This window comes from Nipponia nippon, unplaced genomic scaffold, assembly GCF_047370975.1.
Source record: "Nipponia nippon isolate SJK-2023a ecotype South Korea unplaced genomic scaffold, ASM4737097v1 scaffold_25, whole genome shotgun sequence".
Lineage (NCBI taxonomy): Eukaryota > Metazoa > Chordata > Aves > Pelecaniformes > Threskiornithidae > Nipponia > Nipponia nippon.
The window spans coordinates 4485142-4507387 of record NW_028262342.1 but is presented as its reverse complement, the minus strand read 5'-3'; the positions used below and the strand labels follow the sequence as shown (position 1 = coordinate 4507387).

General features: G+C 50.4%; 1 protein-coding gene across 12 annotated transcripts in view; it reads right to left on the bottom strand.

Annotated features, from left to right (window-relative positions):
• PLXNA2 (plexin A2) overlaps positions 1–22246 on the bottom strand; it is a 260299-nt gene that overhangs the window by 92521 nt on the left and 145532 nt on the right. For all 12 annotated transcript variants that reach the window (XM_087761945.1, XM_087761940.1, XM_009462408.2 and 9 more), the window contains one exon: positions 14647–14781. In XM_087761945.1, coding sequence (XP_087618071.1) covers positions 14647–14781 — 135 coding nt within the window. The remainder of the gene's footprint in view (positions 1–14646; positions 14782–22246) is intronic.

Genomic DNA, 22246 nt, shown 5'->3' with positions numbered 1-22246 from the left:
GGCAGAAGATAAAGCGAATGCAAAACAATGCAAATATTTCCAGCAGCCCGCGCCGTCCCAGAGGGGCCTGGATGCTTCTGCACTACTGGATTTTCATCTCAACTGTTGCGTACAGTCCCTGCTGAGGGCTATATGTTTTATCACTTCCATGACAGGCAGGCACAGCTGATTTTGCTTCCACCAGCACCTTTTGTTACACAAGCAAATTTCCCAGCTTGTTTTCAAACACAGAAAGTTTGTTTAATTAAGGCAAGCACATATTTACCAAACCCTGATGGCCTGAAATACTCCAGGGATGCGGCTGGCAGCCCCTGTGCCTGAGCACAGCCAGGGACGCCCACAGCAATTCCCTCTGCGCCGCCCGAACGCCCGAGGTGCCGTGGTCTGCGCGGGGACGTCCCCGTCGCTGGGCAATGTCCCCCAGCCCCGGGACTTGGCCGGAGCTTTGCTCTCAAGCAGCAAAAGCCGACAGCCACTTGGAGGACACACAGCAAACCCTGAGCAAGGTCTAGACCAGTTAGACATGGAGGGGAAAAAAGCTCCCCTGTGTCTGTACGCATTAGGCAAGGCAGGTGAGAAAAAAAATAGATGAAACAAGAAAAAACAGAGAGCAGAGCAATAAGCATTTCTGCTTCAGCGTCTGCAGCGAGACGCTGCGCCGGGAAGGGAAGGCAGGGTACAAGGATGGGCTGGAACACGAGGGATTAGAGATGTCTACAGGGCGGCAGGCCCTGGATGTCAGGGCCTTCAAATGGCCCCCATAACCTGCGGAGGAGGAAGGTGTCCGGGCACACATCCCGGAGCTGAAAGCCAGAGTCTGCGTTACGAGGTGTCTGCCGCGACTTTATATTAGTAAGAGCAATAGTACAGCAGATGCACTCAAAACTTCAGCAAACACCATAATGGCCATCAAGCAAACGAGGACAAAGACAATCGTATTTCACACAGTAGGAGCTGGTAAACCCGTGCTTAAGCAACAGAGTCACAGCCAAACAAACATGACCCCAAGTGGGATCTATGGCTCTGGCAGGCACATTCTCAGCCTACACAAACGGGGAAAGATGAGATGCATTTATCTCAGATACTTCGTTTCAACAGCTTTCCTTAACAGCTCTGACCCCTTGAATTAATACATATTGCCAGGCAAGCTGCAGAGCGGGCTCGCAGTGGGGGAGATATAATTATTTACATGTCTGATTGCCGTTTCCATAGAAGGATTAAAGACCAGGTGAGATTTCTTTGCACGCTAGTTTTTATTTTTTTTTTTTTTTAAGAGAAGATAATTGTCACTTGAAATCATTCAGGTGCCGATACAACAAATTGCTGACCTGCGGCTGATCTCAAGCAACGACGACGGTATCTCGACTCCACCAATAAATGCACACTCGCAATGGGGGAGAGGGGAGAACAGCCTACACATAACTGAAGATGGATTTATTCCAGCCTTTGCTATAAGGCTGAAGGCTGGGAAGCCAAATCCCTCTCTCCCAGGGTTTCATTAGCTGGGAATGGCTTTCTAACGAGATTTACACAATCTAGCCTGGAGCCTACACATTTTGCTCTGCACCCTGAGACAATAACGACGGGGAGCTAAGGAGATGCCTTCTTTTTCTCTGGTCACCCATAATTCAAGACTGTTACACTGCTGCCATCAATGTGATTACACAGAGCGCAAAAATAAAATAAAAACCTGCCCTTCTATAGCATTAAGTCTCCAATTTCAACTGACCCAAGCCAGGAAAATTTATAGTTATGGGGACCACATTCAGTCCATTAGGAAAGGATAGGAAATTGCCAGCTGGGATCTAAATGACATTCTGCCCTCTCCTTCCACCGGCCGGGAGCCCAGCTGGGGCGAGCGGCACCGCTCCCGTACAGCGCTGCAGCCCCCCGTCCCTGCGGACAGCACAGAAGGGGACCGGGGGCTATTTCGGGGGCCTCTCTGCATGCGGGGTGGTGGCAGGTTGAACTGCGCTCCCGAGCCCCACTGCACCCCTGTGAGGACACGGAGAGCCCTAAGCCAGCCATCCCCTTACGCACTTTGATGGATCAGGGTCCTTTGCTGGATGGAGATGCAGCTTTCCTGGAACGGCACATCCCCTGCTGCAGCAAACCCACACCAAGCCTAACCCAGACCCCCTGATACCACGCTGCTGCCTTACAGGGATGCTTCTCCCCCAGGTTCCTCCAGCGTCTGCTTGGATGAGATGACAGGGGCTGAGCCGGGTCCCAGGCCACCAGCCAGGCCGCACGCACTGAAAGCAAAGACCTAAAATGGAAAACTCCAGCCTGCTTTGACTAACAACTGGATTTTGCACACTCCTCTCCGCAGTCACAGGAATGCTGTTTCTGGCACAGTTTCTCCAATAACGCTATTCTAGTGTGGTCAGCTCTTTTTCGATGGAAGGATTTTAAGCAAATTCTTTTTGTGGGCAGGACTGTCGGCTCACTCGCACAAAGGCCCAGCCACACAAGGAGGAGTTATTTTTTAACACCCATCCTCCCCTCTGATTCCTCCCCAAATTAAAAAAAAAAAAAACAAAAAACCTTATCATCATGTTCTTATGGAGATATTAATAGCACCCAAGACAGTGACAGTTGCCTGCCTGTGAGTCACTTTTTAAAGGGATGGGAAAAAGCTTGCGACAACTGTGGCTTGTTAGGAGACAATGAAAATATCACTGTAGTGCTAAATACCATCCTTATTACAGCAGATTAGACGGGAGATGCTCACATGCATAGTGCACGTCCAGTGCAGCTGGGTCTACCGCGGGCTGGCTCCGTTACACAGCCTTTGCCTGGACAACCGGCAAGAGAAGAAGCTGGCAGCAGGGCAAGCAGCAAGCCTTTACCAAATTCTACCTTAAACGTCAGTTGACTTTGGCCATTTTGGTTTTGGTTTCTACCACGATGGTGCTCTGGAGTCCACAGCACTGACCAGGATCCTTAAGCGTGTCACTAACAGAGCAAAAGGCACATCCCTGCCTCCAACAGTCTTCTGGGTCACTGTGACCCCAGGCTGAGGCAGTACGGAGCCCACCAACACTTGCACCCATCTCAGCTGCTAAGAGACCCTCAGTGCTTGGGTCTTCCTTCTGGGCCCCTGCACTACTCAAATCTTATTTCTCCACTGCTGGTATGGGATTCCAAATGGGTCTTTTAATTCAATTATTTGAAAGCATCTCTGATGCCTTGACAACCTAATTTGGTCTCCTCCAGGTCTTTCAATACCACGTGCGGGAGAGCAGCAGGCATCATCCCACCCATGTGATGCGCTCGAGATGCAAGTCGCTCCAGCTCTCTGAGCACTCAACTCAATTTCTATTTGAAAGGAAACATGAATACTAATTAAACAGCCATAAGGGCACAGAGCAGATAAATATGTGTTGCGAGAGAAACTGGAGAGAAACACTCTGAAGTGGAGCCAGGGAGGGGAGGAGGCAATGTCTCATTGTTTTTGGTGGCACAACTTCAGAACAGCACTCATTACTTAAAATACTCCTATAACCAACCAAACCCGGTGTTGTGTGAGCATGCTGGACTTCCTTTACTGCCTTAAAACCTTCCTCCCCCTCCACTGCGACATCCATGGCTGCTCTGACTTCGGGAATACAAATGCAAACCAGTATTTTGCTCCATCTGAAGGCCGGGTAAAGCAGTATTTACGTGCCAGCTTCCAGCACGCTCCAAAACGCCCGTGCCAACTCCTCTGCAACTGAGCAGCCCTCTGGGCTGCAATCAGCAGACTGGAAGGATAATGATCATCTGAAGCATAATCTTTTCCTGCCACCTCTGAGATTAAAAAAATCCCCAACACCTCCATTTTTTGACTAACAGAGAAAGATGAGCGGTCGTGGTAGGAAGAGTGGATTATACAGCGCGGCCCTGGCTCTCTCTCTGTTCAGCCCTTTGCAAACACAGCAGAAACCTCCCGCTCGAGCCCCTGCTCAGGCTAGCGTTAAGCACAAAATACTCTGCCCTGCTTTGTCTGCACGGACAAGGGGCAGCTGAAATCCGTGAGGCTGTTCTGCATGCGCTTCAGAAGGTCAGAGCTACGGAGACGCGCTGTATAACACAGGTGCATCAAGGCAGAAACGGCAACATCCCACTTGGTTTTTGCCATCAAAGCCAGCACTTTGGCCCTGCCGGAGTTCAAGGAGTTTTGGAGGAAAAAGTTCCCAGTCTGAGAAGAAAAAAGAAAACCAACCCAGAATCTGTTAATATTCACAGGTGTAGCTTGGCAGCAACAATGCACACGAAATCCCATTTGAAACTCCAGGGCTGCCACGACGGATCAACCTATTGCTCAGTCAAGCCTGGAAACAAGCCGCCGGCTACGGCCACTTCCAGCTGCTTTGCCGGGGTGGGAACACGCTCCCCAGGCTCCCGAGGACCCGGCCAGCTGCGCGGCACCGCGGCCTCCACCGCGCTGGCATCGCCTCCGAGCAGCATCCCCCTCCGTGACAGGCTCTTGGGGATTTACTGATGAAGGTTAAATGCTTTCAAAGTGATTTTGTGCACCGGAATCATCTGTTTATGAAGATTTAATTTTTTTAAAAATGTACATTTCTAAGCATCCAAATGACTAACCGCAGCTGGGAAGGTGACGCTCACATCGATGAAGACTTTGTAAACTATCTGTCACTGCAAGCCATAACCAGTGCCTTCTCTTCCTGTATTCACCTCACTGCGACTATGGAGCACCGAACCGGACAGTGATGAAATGAAGAATGGTCCCTTGTTCCGGGACTAAGGATTTGGGAGGTTTCAGTTCAGTCTCTTCCTCTGCCATAGATTTCCTCTGTGCCTTAGGATAGGTCATGTAGCATCTCTGTGCTTCAATTCCTCATCTAAAAAGTGATATTGCTGCTCCATCTCATAGGGCTTTGGGGAGGGTAAATCTGTTAGTGGATAGCAAAATGTTCACAGGCTGGTGGTGTTTTCTGCAAAGAATCCAGTGAAAATTAGGCAGCTGTGATAACCGAACAGGCAGGTAAGCGCAGAGGGAAAAGAAAGAGGGAAAACATCAATCTCCCTGTGCAAGGAGCACTTTCTAAGCTTGATTACACTAAAAATGATTTCTTTCGCACAGAAGGTTTCGCACAGAAACCTTCAGGATCCCACTGTCGTTCCCCCTCCTGCGGCCCCCTCCAGCTCTGACGAACGCTGTGCTCCTCTCGCTTTGGCCCCCAGCAGACTTGGCCCGGGAAAGCCCCGAGCACAGCCCTGGGCACGGCTGGGGCTGGCACGCAGCCCCCCAGCCCCGCGGCGCAGAGGGCAAGCCACAGTGTTTAGTCTGCTGGGCACATTCCTGCGCACTGCTAAATAAATAGAAGATTATTAATGGAGCTCCTTTTCCTCACTAGCATCGGCCAGAAATGCCAGAGTTATCGAGTGGCTCCCGAGGACGGCACAGGGACGGGGCTGGAGGAGTTTCTTGCTTAGACAGCTCCGGCCAGGAGCTGCGCAGGGTTTGGTGCTCAGGATTTTCATTTGGGGTGCTGAACTTGCCTGCTCTCCAGAAAAGGTCCCAGGCTTCCCAGTAAAACCTCTGTACCTTCCTCCATACCCACGGTCTGGCGCACTCTCGAGCAATCTCAACATTTTCACTACAGCAAGGTTTTAACAGGGGAACCATTTTGCTAGGGAAGGAGGAGGGAAAGGGAGAACAAACCCCACAAAAACAGTTCGTTTTCTGCTTTCAACTAGCCTTAACTTTTATATTTGGTCCCAGCTTGAAACACCATTACAGCCAGTTCCCCTGGGGCACATCCATCATTTTCAGCCTATCTAGAATCGGCAGGAACTTTTTTTCTGACTGTTGCCGAACTTCTCAAATAGTTTGATGGGAATTTGGTTTTAAAGCTGAATACTTGTTTGCATTAAAGCTGTGCCAGTGGGACTGGCCTAAGGGTCCGGCTGGCTGAGTGCATTCGAAGGGTTGGGCTGGGACTTAGACTGCATTTTTTTAGCCCTGCTCATTTCAAAATCATTGCAGGAATCTCTGTTTCTAGCTGTATTTCCCTCAACTGAGCTGAAATACAACAACAACAAAAAAAATACACTGAAAGCCAAAACCCAGTCCATCTGATTTTGCAGAACTTTTCAGAACCTTGAGGGGAACAACAGAAAATGGCAGAGGATGCTCAAAAGTTAAGACCCAGGGTGGACCTTAACTCTCTTAAATCCTTCTGCCCCTTTGAGCCACAGAATTCAGCCTGAGCTCAAGGAAGAGCCAGGAGCCAAGCCTGGAGAGGAGACTGGAGGGGACTCTCAGCTGCTCTCCATCCTTCTCACGGCCACGTCGTCCCGAGCCTTCCAGGCTCCGAGGTGCACGTGCAAAGCCTGCGCCCAAGGGCAGCGACTGCCGCACGAGACAACTTGCCGTCCTTCCTTGCAGAGTCCTCGGGTCTGAGCTCACAGGGAAAAGATTCAGCGGGGCAAGTGCCTGCACATCGTCTGTGCTTGCTTCCTGCAAACTTCATAATAATAAAGCGATACTTTATACCGTATCCCTTTTTCCATTTCACCCTTCGCTGGATCATTTTATGCATCTATTCCCATTGCTAATTCAAACTAATTAAAGTATAAAATAGAATAATTTGTGCAATTTCAGAGCTCCCCTCAGCATATTGTGAGTTATGTTTCTTTTTTGTTAGCGCCCGGTGTGAACAATTCCCCTCCTCACCGGCTGAATACCCGCCAAACTCATTTGCTGAGAAGACAAACTACTACAGCAGCGTAGGAAGGGGGGGAAGAGGAAAAGTTAAGAAAGCTTTAGTAGAGAGACAGAGAAACCTGAGGTTTGCTTTTAAATTTCATAGCTGAGCACTGAGTGAAAAATGTCAGGTTTCTCCTTCAAGTAATTTTCTCTCTTGGGAATACAGTTCTCCCCTTCTCTCATTGCTCCTATTAAGGACAGGAGACCATCATCCATCTGTCTGTCCATCCAAACATGCAAAGCCTGCAGCAACCCCACAGCTCTGCAGCGCTCCCTGCATTGCTCAAACTCAGCCATGAACATCAGCATCCTCCACAGAGATGCAGCAGAAACCCCCGCTTGCTTTCAAGATGGAGTGGAGGGGGGTGGTATCAAATCTGGAGGGACGTTAGACCTTCCTGCAGCTATCAAGGAGCTGTCAGCTGTCCCCTTACCAACACCCAGTGCACGGGTGTGCTGAGAAGGAGGCTGCGCGTGTGTGTGTACGGGCACGTAAAGGAAATTCTGGAAATATTTCAGGACTGTGGTTGCTTGCCTGAAAATGAAACAATAGGTCTGTGGAAGAGGAGGAATTGGAAAGGGAAGCAAATGCCGAAGCAAACACATGGGAACCCTGTGGCTGTGACTGGCAGGGGGAAAAATAGACTAATACAAAGAAAAAACAAAGCAAAACAAACAAACCCTGAAAGCAAACCTAGCAAGCACTTGAAAGCAACAACCAGATGAGCAATGCCTAAGATGTATCTCATTTAGAAAAAACAAACCCACTGACCCTGATGTTGAATTTTTACACTGGGGCATTTTTTTACCGCTTCTTCCAGGAAAGTTTACTTTTCAAGTATTCGTTACCTCAAAGACTTCTGCACTTAACTCCACACCCTTGAATGCTTGCACATTTTGTGCCCGTACATAAATCTCAGCAGGCTGCGGGGCTGCAGATGGACTGGAACCAGCCTGGGCACGGCCACATCAGCCCCACCGTGGCCAGAGCCCTGCACGCGTGACAAATGGCCTGCCAGCAGGGCAGGAAAATGAGACAGCATGCTGTCCCACCTGGCCGGGCCGGGGCTTTTTTGGTCAACTGATGTTAATTAACACATCCTTCTTGTCAGGTAGATATTGTTAATGACCTCAGCCAAGTTTTTAGCTGAATTTCTTAATTATTCCTAATTGACTACAGGGAGGAAAGTGGAAAAAACCTGCATCAGCCTATGAATTTTAGGAGAGTGTAGCACGAGCAGGTGGTGGTGGAAGAGGTGGTGGTGGTGGAAGAGGACGGCACAGAGCTGGTGCAAACCTCCCGGTGGAGCACAGCCCTTCCTCCAGGCCAGCAGCTCCGCTGCAGCAAGGACCGCGCTGCTCCCGGGGGGTGCTCTCCCCATCCTGCACTCCCTCTTTTGTCCCCCGCTACTCGACTCCCTCTTTGCCCCAGCTTATGGCTATGTTATGCCTTTCTGGCAGCGGTCGTGGAGGAACCCAAGTTGGGCAAGTGTGTTGATGCACCCCAGCGTGCTGGAGCAGCAGGAGGTCCCAGCCAGGCTGGTGACACCGAGGGTCGTAGCAAGCCCCCACCAGGCAAGCTGTGCCCGGGGCCGAGGAGTCCCGCTGCACCCGCAGTTACCTGCATGGGTGCTGGCACAGGACGACCGGCTGGAGTAGCTCACGGGAGGCAGGATTTTGGACACCTCTGGTGAGATTCATCTGAGCCATTTTCCCTGTCCCAGTGGTTCAAACTTTGCTAAGGTTATGCCCAGCTAACTGGCTGTTCAACTAGCAGATAACGTAGTTAAAAATTTAATCAGTTCATTTTTTCCCCTCTTGATGCCTCCAGACCCTTTTATCCACATCTCTTGCATTTTTTATTGTGTTTTCTCAGTTCTTTTCAGGACACCATCAGTATTTACAGCCTCGCTACTCCAGAATTGATGGACTACTTTGTTTTTCTCAGCCCTCACTCCAATTCCAACCTCTTCTAAATCATCCGGGCAGCCCCCGCCTGCCTCCCTCTCAATCAGCATCCAGAAAGTTCAGTCCAAAGCAAGGCAGTTTTCACAGGACTCAAACATCTCGGGGTTACAGGACAGGGAGCCACACAACAATTCATCCTCAGACTCCTGCAGATCTGCAGCTCCTGACACGGGGGCATTTGCAAAGCAAATATTTCACAGCTAACAGAGCAGACTAAAAGACAGTTTCTTTACCTAAAGCCGCAATGATGTATATGGAAAAAGGAGGGGGGAACTTCAGTCGCTGGAAAAGCAACAGGTCTGAGCGAGCTCCGGCAGCGCTGCCTGCTCCCTCCGCCCTCCGCAAGATGCTCATAGCCAGGTTAATACCGGTCATACTGGTCAACGCTCCCCAGTGCTGATGCACGCACAGTAATGATGTCTAGAGCACTGCTCCTTGTTGGTTAAGAGACGAGGCTGGGATAAAGCAGCTGCAGACACATAAAGCAGCCCCTTCCACCTCCTTTTCCATTCAAACAACCTTCAGCCCCCCCAGCACCTGGGGACCATCCCTTCCAGCAGCTCTGCCCTCCCCGCTGCCATGCCCTTCTCGCCACGGCGTGAGGGGAATCTTTAGGGGCCAGCATTAATCTTCACTGCCTCCCACCAAGCATCGGGCGGGAGCACAGCTCTGCTCATAATACTCCGCATAAGGAGCTCTGAACTACATCAACCGGGTATAAAAATGTCACATCGGCCACGAGAAATCGCTCAGGTGCTCTAGTGAGTGCTCGCTTAAAAACAACAAAAAGTCAGCCCACACCCTCCAAATCCTCCTCGCCTCCCCCTAAGGCAAGGTTACCCTGCAACGGGCACGGAGCGGCGCAGCATCACGCGCGCAGGCAGACCGACCACGCAGCATTTGGTACCCACCGGAGGAGCAAAGGATTCCTCAGTACATCTCGGGCTACAGAGGTCCATGGCCCTCAGAGCTCTGCTGTGCTAATTGATGTTATCTGCATTTCACTGGGTGATTATGTGTTATTATTTCTACCACGGGAATGGTGAGTTTCCCAGTCACGGAGCAGGATGCTGCTCTGTAACGTACCGTATAAAACCAGAATGAAATCATCCCCCCGTGGCAGAATTAACCACCAAAGTAACTACGGATGAGCTGAGAGCAGCAGTGTTTCTGAGGCAATGAAATGTGGAGGGATTTTGGAGGATGCTTATGGAAGATGAATTTTGCATTTGCTATGTCCTGGCCAGGTATCTCATTAGGAAGGTGCTGCTTCACCCATCAGGGAGCAGACCCGCATCGCGTGACCTCAGCACTTCATCAAAGTATTTTACGTGATTAGCACAAACAAGTGATAGATCATTAGCTGAAAAAAAGTGTTGGAAAATAAAGAAGGAAAAATATGTCTTAGTACGGTGTGCCTGAGGCAATGCGAGAAGGGGCAGTGCCTGCCCCCAGGCCTGGCTCCTCTGCCAGCACCCTGCACCCATCCTCTGCCTCCTGCACCCTCTGCTTACAGCCCTGCATTCGGGAAGGGAAGAGACCTGACCTGTTGGGCCATGTTTCTCCTCACTAGCAGAGTGATATTCCTTCCAACAAGCCCTGCAGTATTTTGATCACGCTGTTCTAAATTTCATGTTTATAGCCCTTGATTAGGTGGTGAAATCTTCTGGAGACGGCAATCCCTGCCCTGGTGCCTGCCATGCTTTTGATTGAGCCTCCGCTCGCTCCCAGATTAAAAATAACAAAATTTGTTCTTCTATCAAGAGCTGCAAAAATCTTTGGCCCCAATTCTGCTGATGCTTATATAATCTCCGTGCTGAAGTATGCCCACCATTTCTCACAGGGTTAGCTCTCGATTGCTGAAGGTGTACGTGGGAGCAAAGTCAAACCTGCTGCATGGGAAGCCAGTGCTGCAACAGCTTGAACTTGCACAGAGAGCAGATACAGCGAGTAAAAAGGGGTTGCAGCCTTGGAGGCATAAAACTGCTCTCGTCTTACAGGGCTTATTTAATTGAAATGCACTGAGCTTTCATACATTAAAAAAACCTACCGTCTCCCTGATGCACAGACAATTAATGCTTCAGGACTGAAGTATAAAGCCACTTTTTCTCAATATAACCAGCACTTTTCCTGTAAGCCTCAGTCTTTCCCTCTGAAAGCAAGAAATCGGAGCAGCTTTTCTGCACACGCAGGGGCTGCTGGTGTGGGCTCCATGACAGACTCACCATTAAAATGGGAAGATTTTTCATCTGGGGGCTCTTGGTGGCCCGACGACATTTGTCACTGGTTTTGCCCTGCACTGCCATTAACCCCTCACCTGCTGCCTGAGCGCTGGGTGCTCCCCGCCCTGGGTGCACCCTCACGCCTCAGCCGAGGTCAGCGAAGCAGCCGACGAGCCCGTCACGACAGCAACACTACCGATTCCACTTCAATATTTTGTGGCTTTTTTTTTTTCCCTGGTAGAAACTGCTAATTGAATTTGTCTGCCTGTGAAAAACAAGAGGCAGCTCACGCTGGGCACCGGTTAAGAAGAGCCACGGTGCGAGTCCTCTTGCCACAGCTGTGCCGGTCCCCCCCAGCGCCGAGCCACCCGCAGCACCTACTGCCGTTTCGGCGGGAGGGCATGGCGTAACTCTGCCGACGCCTGGCAGCCCTGCTCCCCGGCCCCGCTGCTATTCCCGCCCTGGCACCCCACGTCGCTCCGCTAACGCAACACGTCTCCATCTCAGCAGCATCTCGCGCTACCCAAGCCTTGCTCAGCTTGTGGGCAGCAACGGTGTTTGCTTGCTAGAGCAACGCTGAGAAATGAATTTCTGCTTTAAATAGTCAGGGTCAGAATCGTTTCTCTTTTGCTATAAGAGCTATTTGAAACCAGGTGCAGTGGGAAGAGAGCCTGTAAAAGCTCCTAATAAGCACTCTTAAATCATGTGGTTAAAGAACTCAGAATAAGTGGCTGGAAGCAAAGTTTCTTTATCCTTCTCTGCCCCGGACTGGGCTGTGCGACTGTTGCTTCTGTGCTTTGTGGGAGTGAAATCAAATGTCAAATATTCTGCTTTGGAAGAAGTTGGCAATGAAACATGAAAAGCTCATGGAGAGCTAAAAAGGACTGCGGATAAATTGGAGCGAGGCACAGACAGGGCTGGGACAGGAGCCAAGGGGAGTGGGGAAGGACTGCGCCTACAACCACAACTCCAGATTTTAGGATGAAGCAACTACTTTCCCTAATGTATTTCAGCATAAAGCTGATCCTAGCTGCTGCTAGCACAGAAGGAAGATGGGCTTCACAATGAACTGCTCCATCTACTCTTTGTTGGGAAGCATCCACACATCTCAGTTCATTCAGCATCATCAGTCCAACACAGAGCATCGCGTTTCATCGCCGGTCTGTACCGAACACCCCAGCCGCCGGAGCTCGAGACCTGCTACGGATCAGTACTGCGGAGCACAGGATTCTTAGCTGAATTCCACAAAACCAACCCCTTTTTTGAAAGATGTGTTTTGACACAGGCATGTATCTTATTTCTTTCTCAGCAGATATTTAAAATCACATCCTCTGGACAATCCTCCCCCAGTACGTTAACGTGCAGCAGATCAACGTTAAGAACAGCTGCTCTCTATGTCATTTTACTGTGGCAGAATTTCATTTTGTTCCAGATTTCAAGACTTCAGAAGACATTTTTACTGTATATTCTCAGTAATTCTGAGGGCACTTCCCACCATTTACAGCCTCAGCCCTCTGAAGCTGGTGGACCTTTCTCCTTCTCTTAGTACTACCCCTTTTCAATCATCAGGCTCCTTTATATAGCACTCAGGAAAAAGATATTCTCCCCTCCGCTTTGCTGAACTATCACATTGCCAGGATTAGGGCAGCGGGGTCACAGGAGCTGACAAAATCCATATGTAATGGCACGCCTGGGCTTCTGGACCCAAAGCACGCATCTCTACAAGGGCAAAAGGCAAATCCTACAGCGAGTCCAGCAAGGAACGATGGACCGCGTCCCCCTGCTCCCGGAGTCTCCCCCAAGGCGAGTGCTTTGCCAGAGCCATGGCTGGAACTGGAATTAATGTTCCAGGAATATTCTATTATTTGCTAATTCTCTTCACATCTTTTTGTTTCACAATTAAGCAAATTAGCACTTTGATGAATATTAAGATGCTCTCGCCTCATAAAAGATGAGTTGGAGGCGTTCCTACTGGATTTTCCTCCTAAGGAAAACAGTTCCTCAACTGTTTGAGACACGCGCTGCATCGCTTCCTCCCTGGCATGAGCACGAGGAGCACGTGGCTCCTGGGGAAAATGACCACAACATTAACATTTTAATCAAATAATTCAATTTCAAAGTTTGAATAGATCCTCATTATTACCATCTAATCCTGCAGCTGGAATGGGATCCTAAATTTGTGGCTGTTCATGGCAGTTTCTAGGACTGAGTTGCTATAACAAGCATATAATGCCTTCTTTAACCCCTGGGATTCATTCAGTTAAGTCTTTTAGCAGGAAGACGACTTTGCACTCTTCTGAAGTATTTATTCCCTGGCTTTAAATAACTTCATAACCAAGCTAAGCATTTGCCAATTTTTTGTTTAGCTACAGGTTAGCAAGAGAGCTTTGCTGGCGCTGGGAGGAGCTGCAAGCTCCCCAGCGCAAGGCGAGCTGTTACAATAGCTGCTCGCTCTCTCCCTCCATCAGCCGATCTTCGACCACTTCACACTGATACCTCTCCGTAGCATCTCGCTCGGAGCAGGTGGGAGGGACGACAGATATTTGTTTACCAGCAGACGTGGAAAGCTGTTAGCGACCAGAGAGTTAACGCGGAACACTTTAATAGCATCCAGACATCTTCAGATGTGACCCTTCTCCTGTCTCCACCACCCACAAGGCACCAGCTCTATTAATCTGAATTACACAGTCGTGAGTAACAGCCAATAAAATGCTCAACAGAGTCAGTGAACCCAGAAGTCTGGCTTAACGGTGGGGGCTTTGTGTGTTTTCTTGTCTCAGAGAAGAACAGAAGGTTCCAGATTATTTACATTGTGCTGGCTCCCCTAAGCAACAGACTCCTGTGGACCACTGGCCATAAATTCCCATCATAATAATTTCAGGTTTGCTTTCTACAGTCTGGTCCCTCTTTGCAGAGCAGGAGTTTATCCTGCTCAGAAAAAGGCTCAGAGGAAGGGCCTCGTGGCCAGTAAACAGCGGCAAGTCCCAGAGCCACCGGCACAAGCTGGGAGGCAGTGACCCAGCTAGAACTTAAACTGGCCACCGCTGTTAAAGATAACAAAACTAAACTATAACTAAACTAGTTTTAACTAAACCATAGTATAATATAGGAAAAAAACTACTCTCATTTTTCAAATGAGAAATTGTGGTAAAGATTACGTGATTTGTTCCTGATTACATGGAGCCAAGAAGGGATATTTGCTACGCCGGGGGCGAGGCTCACCTAGCAGCCCAGCACCCTACTCAGCGCAGCATGCCGGCAGGCAGGGCTGGTCCGGGGTGCCCACCTACCCACACCACGCTTGGTCTCACCTCTGCCCACTGGCATCACTCGCTCACAACCACTTAAAATAAATAAATAAAGCCATCATAAGGATGCTCGGACAAAGGTACACAAAACCACACCCTGCCAACCTTGCTGCAGGGAGTGAATCAGTAATGCTCGTGGCTCAGGATCTTGTTATCTAAGCAGGGGTGGTTCAGAGCACCAAACCACATTTCCCAGCAGCTCCAACACCTGCAGACAAAAGCAAGTGGGCACAACTCTCTCCCCTGTGCCCTGATTTCAGTCTCTGGTCAGATCCAGATAAAACCGAGCTTCTGCTGGTGCTCCATCTACCCATACCGATCTCCGCACCGTGGGGCTGAGCGCACCACCTCAGCTCCATGTGCTCCAGCAACATGCTCCTTATGGAAGGAAGCCGCAACCATGGATGTACAGAAGCAGACGCCTTACCTGTCGCTCCGACATGACGTACAGATACTTCTGATCGATGGAGAAGGCCATGTCTCGAAGGACTAGGCTCCCGTCCTTGAAAACTGTCACCATTTCATACTGAATTCCACCATGAGGAGGACCATCTGCTCGGATCTGGAAGAAGCACAAACAGATTACAGGTGATTTCATAGCAGCCAAATTCTGATTTTATTTGGGGGTTAGGGGGTGAAGGGAGGAGGACGAGGTAGGAAAAGGAATCTAATTCAAAATCTCAGCTCACAAGCTGGAGACAGAGCAAAGAGCTGGCGAGCAACATGCGCACGCAGGAGTTAAAGCAAAGGCTCCTTCTCCACTGAAGCTGATGTGATCTCCCCAATCCATGAGAAATAATGAGAAAGTTTGGCGGTCACAAGGGGAGCACACAGACTGTCAGTGTGTTATGACTGACCGCGGGCATCCAAGAGTAACAAAAATTGTAAACTTTTTAGATTCTTTCCAAAAGAAGCCTGAAAGAAGACCACAAGACTCCACAGGCAGCACAACAAAGCCAAGTTACAGCAGAGGGTTTTTTTTCCTCCAGGTGCATAAAGAATGAGACTCAGGCAATCTCCATCACCTCTTGCTGCCACAGAAGCCTCCTACAATACCATCTCTGCCTAAAAACTTGGAGATGCTGCTGCTGTCCGTTACCTTCAAATTTGCAGGATTCAGCATGGCGAACCCAGTCCAGCCCAGTACTGCTGAGCGAGCAGAGGACTAACATGACGGCCATATGGCTTGTTCAGTTTGATGGGCTCCCAGTATCACCCACCCCACCAAAAGACAACACCCTGCTCCTGCAGGAAAACCTGCCCAAGCTGTGACAAATCCCAGCCCTGCCAGGAGCGGCTGCTATTGAGGATATGCCATCTCTTCCAAAAGTTAATAATGTATGGCCTTGGGGGCTGCGCAAGGGGAAGGGAGGAGGATAAACAAACAATTTACTTTGTCTCTCCTACCAGGATTTGCATATTTGAATAGCCATTGGATTGCAACATGGTGTCTACATCGCTGAAAACGTTGGCAACCGTCAGGCAGGGAAACGAGAGCAGTCAGGCGAGCCAAGGGCTCGGTGGAGCCGCGGCCGGCCCCGTGGCTCACAGCGACAGCGATGCTGTTGGACGGGGCCAGGAACGCGCTCCGCACGCAGGGTGTTGGGCAGCACGTGCGTGCTGCCCTGCGAGGAGAGGGACGCACAGGGGACTGCCTGTCCCTGGAAAAACCTCTTATCACAGAGATGCCATCTGCTGCAGCCGCATGCCGAGCTGTCTTGCCGCATCCCATTTTGCTGCTCGATTACTCCCTGCCTGGCTGCAGTACGGAGGAAGAGGCACGAAGAACCAGCTTTGGACAAGTCTAAGCCTTCAGAAGAGGCAGGATGGAGCAGCAGAGAGGAACATCTATTTTTTTCTGGTTCACGTCCCCAGGAGGTAAGAGAGCAGGTTGTTAAGCATCTTAAGATTTATCTGAGAAATGTGCCACCCCAGCTGGAAATACAAGGATATCTTCACACTCATAGAGGAGAGATGCTGCGCTGCACCCTCCTCCGGATAAATCCTCTTCTTGGAAAGAGCCCTGTGCCTCCTGCCACGTAAAGACATGTTGGGTACACAAACGCATTTATTTTCTGGATTCTCTCTTTTCTCCTTACCTTCTGAGTTTTTAGTGATATAAAAAAACACCAGGTGTGAATCTGAGGTGTCTGATTTAACACCCACGGCCAGACGCAGGGAGCCTCTGGCAGGATTAAGCAGGCAGCCCAAGCCAGGCTCAAAAGCCCTCAACTTTCAGAAAGGAAAATCCAAAAAAAGGCAGAAGGTCAAATCCTGCTTTAGCTACACCTGTGCACATCAGGATACTTCATTGCCTTCATGAAATACTGAGCACTAGAGGCAGATTGAGACCGGTATGAGACCAGTGCCTTGCTGGGTGTTGCAAACCCGAGCAACCCACGCTGCCTCCGGAGCCAGTGCCTGTGCACGCACCGCTGCCATCTCCTGCACCAGCCTGCACACAAGGCTGCCAGATCACCTGAGGAACAAATAGCTGGGACACTGGGCTGTCAGGGACAGACAGCCACTTCCATGCAAACACCTGATTAATGGCCAAACGGGAATGGAAACGCTGGACATGAAGGATCAGCAGCCTTTGTGAAAAACAACTGTTTTTCAGAGTCCTCTCGGGGCACCGGCAGCTCGTTAAATTGAGCTTCTTTCTAGTAATGAGGTCAGACAGGGCTAATAAAGAGAGATACCACTGGACAAGCCTTGTGCAGGCCAATTCCAACTGGGAATTGCGGGTCTGGGCTGGAGACAGCACCACGTGTGTGATGGCTCCTCCAGCCTGGAAAAATGCTTGGAGCTGTGCCTGGCACGGGCATCTTGGGACACAGCCGGAGCCCCGCACAGGGTGCTGGGTGCTGCCTGCACCCTCCTGCCTCCCCCATAGGCAAGAGGAGCAGCCGGTGGTCTCTCATGAGCCTGTCAAGGTGAGACGGCTCCATGCCGCTAAGAGACTACAGGACACGAGGAGAGCAGAGCCCGCTGCTCTCCCGTCCTGCACGCCGTGGTGGGCGTCACAGGCACCCGGGTATCCCGCAGCCCCGTGCCCAGAGCACAGTGCCTGTGATGCACCCACCGACACCGGGATGCTCCACTGCATCTCTTCCTGAGGGCTTGGTTTCCATGACAACAAATGATGATGTCAGAGAAGAATGATGATTCCTGTGAACGCGGAAGAAGAAAGGGATCATCTCCACAGCAGGAAGCTTCTTGTTGATGTCTGGAGAGAGAAATAATTCCTCTGCCTCACTTATGGGTGCCCTTCCAGTGCCGAACAACTCCTGACCCATCACTAGAATGGCAGCGTGGTACCAACCCGACAAGTCTGGGTGCATCCCTGAGCCCAGGCTCCAGGCACAGCCACGCAGCAGAGGGGAGGAGCGGGACAGGGCTGGCCTGCTGGTGGTTGTGTTTCTTTACATCCCCCTAGCTCTACTAAGTTTTTTCCTCCCATGACATGATGATGGGGCACAGGAAGGATTCAGGAGAGAGACACGGAGGGAAGCAGTGCAGGTTGGAACGGGTGGGAGCACAGTGAAACAGGGAGCAGGGAGGTATGGGGAGAAGCGCATCGGTGCAATGGAAACCAGAGGTGTCCAGGACCAGAGATATGCTCAGCCACCTGACAGACAGCAGAGACTGGGAGGACAGATCGCAGGCTTGCACACTCAGACGTGAATCAGAGAAGCCGTTTGGGACAGATACAGCACTTTCCTCAATCACTCTTGACGTATGTTTACAAACACGGCTTGAAAAGTGCCTAACGACATAATCTGCAAATCCAAATACCATCCCTGGCTCGGAGGACGCCAGGCCAGCAGAACGCCCCGCGTGACGGAGCAGAATGCTGCTCAATCCGGGGAACTGCAGCCCTTCAAAGGCACTGCGCAGATTTATGTGTCTAATACCCCCACTACACAGACTGCAGGCATAAGCTCTGCATTATCTTAAGAGATTAGCAAAATACCATATTGTGTCACGTATATGTTGCAGTGTAGCACCCATGGCGATAAGCGTACGAGCCATTCAAGGATCTAATATGACGTGAAGCTCCAACATACCTATTGTACTGAAGCTTCTGTTAGGTATTTTGCCCAGCCTGTACCAGAGCTAAGATACATCTGGATTCCCTTCCAGTTCCCCCCAGCAGGCTCCCATTAGATGACATTGAATCTCTTTGTAGGAACTTCCCATGATTAAATTACCTGTCTGTTTTCATTACAAGTGTTTCAATGAGGCTGACTTATGATGCAATGCCTGGTGCCAGAAAAAAACAGCTGAATAAGTCCATGCATGAAGGGACTGATTCCCCATCCCGGATCCTAGATGCAAGGCGACCTGTTAACTCCTCAAGAACTGCATCGTCTCCCCACGGATGCAGGCGCCTGATGGGAGATGGGTCCCAAAGCACCTCGCTGCTGCCTGCAACCGTCCATGTGAAATGGCCCATAGAGGCACGGGGTGGGCTCCTGAAAAGATGCTCTTGGTCAGGAGGTGCAAGGCACTGGCTGAATTTGCTTATCTTTGCATGTAACGGTGACAAAGTGAAAAGCCCAGTCAACCCTGGAGCCTTAAGACTGCTCCTTTCATGCTAGGATTTCTAGCCCTTCAGGGTGACTACTATCAAATAACATTGCATCTGCGTAAAATGGACGTTTCGAGTAGAACTGTGTCAGCTCTGGGAATGCGCACTGGAGTGTTACTGCATCTATTGCCTGAAATAGAAACCGAAGACAACAAGGAGCAGCCTTCACTGCCAAGGTGCATCTTTGCAGAATTGCCACTTTTTTGCCATTTACGTCTGCACATCTCAGCTCTTGGGCATTTCCCATTAAAGCTTCCCATAAAGGTCTAGGATGGATTTCTTGCTTCAGTGCTGGAAAATTAGCAGAAAGATGGTTACTGGCTGCAGGTTTCTGAATCAGGCTGGAGCACAGTATAGTTTAAATAGCCTTTCCCTTCCTCTTTCTGTCTGTAGTATTGTGGGATTCCTCCTACCTAGACCTGGTATTAAAGGAAGTTTCCGCCAAGTAAGAGACTCAGCAATGCAGAAGCTTCCTAAAAACAGGTCAAGATAGATAAATATCAGCCCAGATTTTTTGTATGTGCCTCTGCCAAATAGTCTTTGCAGAAAGAATTTACTTTTGCTAATCCAGTTTAATTAAACCGGGCTATTCTACATTCACACCAGACTAAAAAGGAGGCGAGATGCACGTGATGCCCTGCCACTTTTGCTGGCCCCCTCAAGAACACCCCTTCTCACAGTATCATTTTACAGCGTTACCACCCATGCTGGCGTCTGCCTCCGACAGCCAGAGAGAAAAAAGCATGGCAATCTTTAGGAGGGGAGAATCCAGAACAGAAATTGCAAATCTCTACACAAGAAGTTTCCAAGAGCCCTTCAGACCCTATATGAAATTCTTCTGGGAGTAAAGTACCCCTTAGAGTCCCTCAGAGCATTGCTAACATCAGCTAACTCTTGGTGCTCGGGGAGCCAGGTCGGAGCCATTTGCAGGTCCTTAACAAACCACAGGGGAGCTGCGTGGTTTGCTGAGGATCGCACAGCCAGTCTGTAGCAGATCTGGGATCCGAATCTGCTGCTGCAGACGCATGGGGCCCGCCCTGCCTGAACCGCTGGATAGCATCCCTCCCCGCGTCCCCGTCTGCGGGAGGAGAAACCCAGCCCTCAAGAACTGGCTTTCCCTGCACACGCCTGCTGCAGGCAGGAACACCAGGAGCGTGATTTAGCTCACTGCTCTCCGTGTGAGAAGTCTCCCCCCTGAAATTAAAGTGAAATAGTAATCCCATTAAGTATCTTTCCTTTAAATCATAGATATGTCCATGAGGAAGTTAATGACAACCCTTACATGCACATTCAATTCAAATCAGCATATCCAATTAACTTCATTACCTGGAGGCTCCTTCATATCCCAGTCTCTTTCTTTCCTGTCACATTTTCTTTATGCGTTTTTCCCAAATTAGGATAGAATACATCTGTCATGGTGGGCACCACCTTTATTTTTACCCCAAAGATAGCACAGGGAAGCCTCGATAGATGGGTTCACTCCAGAAAGTCACGACGTTGTCAGGCTGAGTGGCTTGTAGCAGAACAGCTCCTCAAGACCAAATGATCTGGTCTCCAAGGGAGGAGAAAATCTATCCTTTCCAGAATTACAGTGTCTCAATAAAAATTAAATACGCTCACTAATCCCCGTTGGGGTTGGCCTTACACAACTCCACTGGATCAGCTGGGGAGAAAAATCAGTTTGGTAAAGAGCTCTTTGCAGTGAGCCCTGCTAGCGCACAGGCGTTGAAGCTGCATCGCAACCGAGAGGGTTTTTCTCAAGCGCTGCCTACTGGTACCGTGACCGTTCCTTAAATTTCCGCAGGCATAGATCTTTCTTTCATAAAGTGCCAGAGAGAGGCCTAGAGCAGGGCGGCTGCAGCCATCAGAGCGATGGGCAGCAGATCCGGCTGGGAAGGGAACGAACCGGTGGGACCAGCGACAAGCAGCCCCGTGGCATCCCATCAGCATCTCATCTCATTCTGCCCCTCGACACTGCTTGAGGACTCAATTTCAAGAGGCAATAATGAGTGGTAGGTAAATCGCTGGCACTTTGGTGCAAGCACCCGCACCCTCCCCACAGCTCCCCGCTCCCCTCCAGCGAGGGCCGCGCGGGCGATGCTGCTCCACAAAGCCCTGCTGTTCAAATTCACTCTTCCTTCTGAACTTCAAGGGGACACGAAAGCCCCATCCAAGCAAACCCAGCCTCGCATCCCAACTTCTCCCTCCTGTTGCTGGGCACAATACAGACAAAGCACCAAGGCAGCGCAAAGCCAAGACCACCTCTCTGCTCATGTTTTCTGGAGTCCTAATCCCCTTTTTTTGGAGACATTTTCCTCCTCCATCCCCTCCCTGTACTTAAGGGAAGCTCCAGGTGCGAGAAGAGAGACCTCCTCTGTCCCTGTCTTGCTCGGATCTCACCTTTCCTGATGGATTAAATTGCTGGTACCCTCCGCTCAGATGATGCCTCATTTCCAGGATCTGCAAATGCCGCCTACTTGTGCGGCTGCAGGCCCGAGTTTGTACCTACAGAAGGGGATGGGGGGAGAGGGAAGCGGGCGCTGTGCCGCAGGTCTGGGGAGCGGGAGGTAGCGCGGGGTCGGCAGCTGCGCAGCCATGCACGGTGCCGGGGGAGGCAGGGTGGGTTCCAGCCTGAGTTTATTCTGATCAGGCGTCATGACCCAAATTATTTATAGATCTGAGGTTTCTGTGAATTCAATACTCATGTCAAAAATGTCTCTATGTATGTGTCTTTCACACCCACATGTGTTTCCCGTCTCTTCTGCTTGGGAAACATTAGCTAAGTGTTCAAAGTCACAACCTGGGAATCTGCAGCTCCCCAGAGGAAGAGCGAGTCAGAGGAACTGCTGGGCTAATTGGGGAAGAGCACCGAGAAACCCCCCGGGGTCCCAGGCGGCTCCGCAGGGAGGGGGGGCTGCAGTCTGCAGCACTGGCACCCACATACGCCGCTAAGCACAAAAATACCAACCCAGCAAACAAACCAACCCAAATTAATTCTCACTTCCCGCATCTCCAGTGCTAAGGGGGGAGAATTGTTCCTACGAGCAAGGCTTTCTCCCTAGCCCTGTGCGACAAGGCGGCTGCAAGCCTGCCCAGAATCAGCACACGCAACTAAAACAGAGAGACCCGACTGCTTTCGATCTTACCATTTCAAAGAGTTTAAACCCATCTACAGGGAAGGCAAGATAGGTTTCACAAAACAAACCAAAGAAAACCCCCCCCTTCCTTCTGTGCTAAAGCTCACGGCACAGCCAACAGGCTACCAAAGATCCCGGCTGTTTCAGCAACCCCACGCGTCCCCTGGCTAACGGCAACCAGCTGCGATACCAGCGTTCCAGGTGCTGCGTCGGGAGCGCACCTAGGAGGCTGGGCACTCGGATCTGCCGCAGGGAGAAGAGCTTCCACGAACCCAGCCCTGCCCATTACAGGTGGA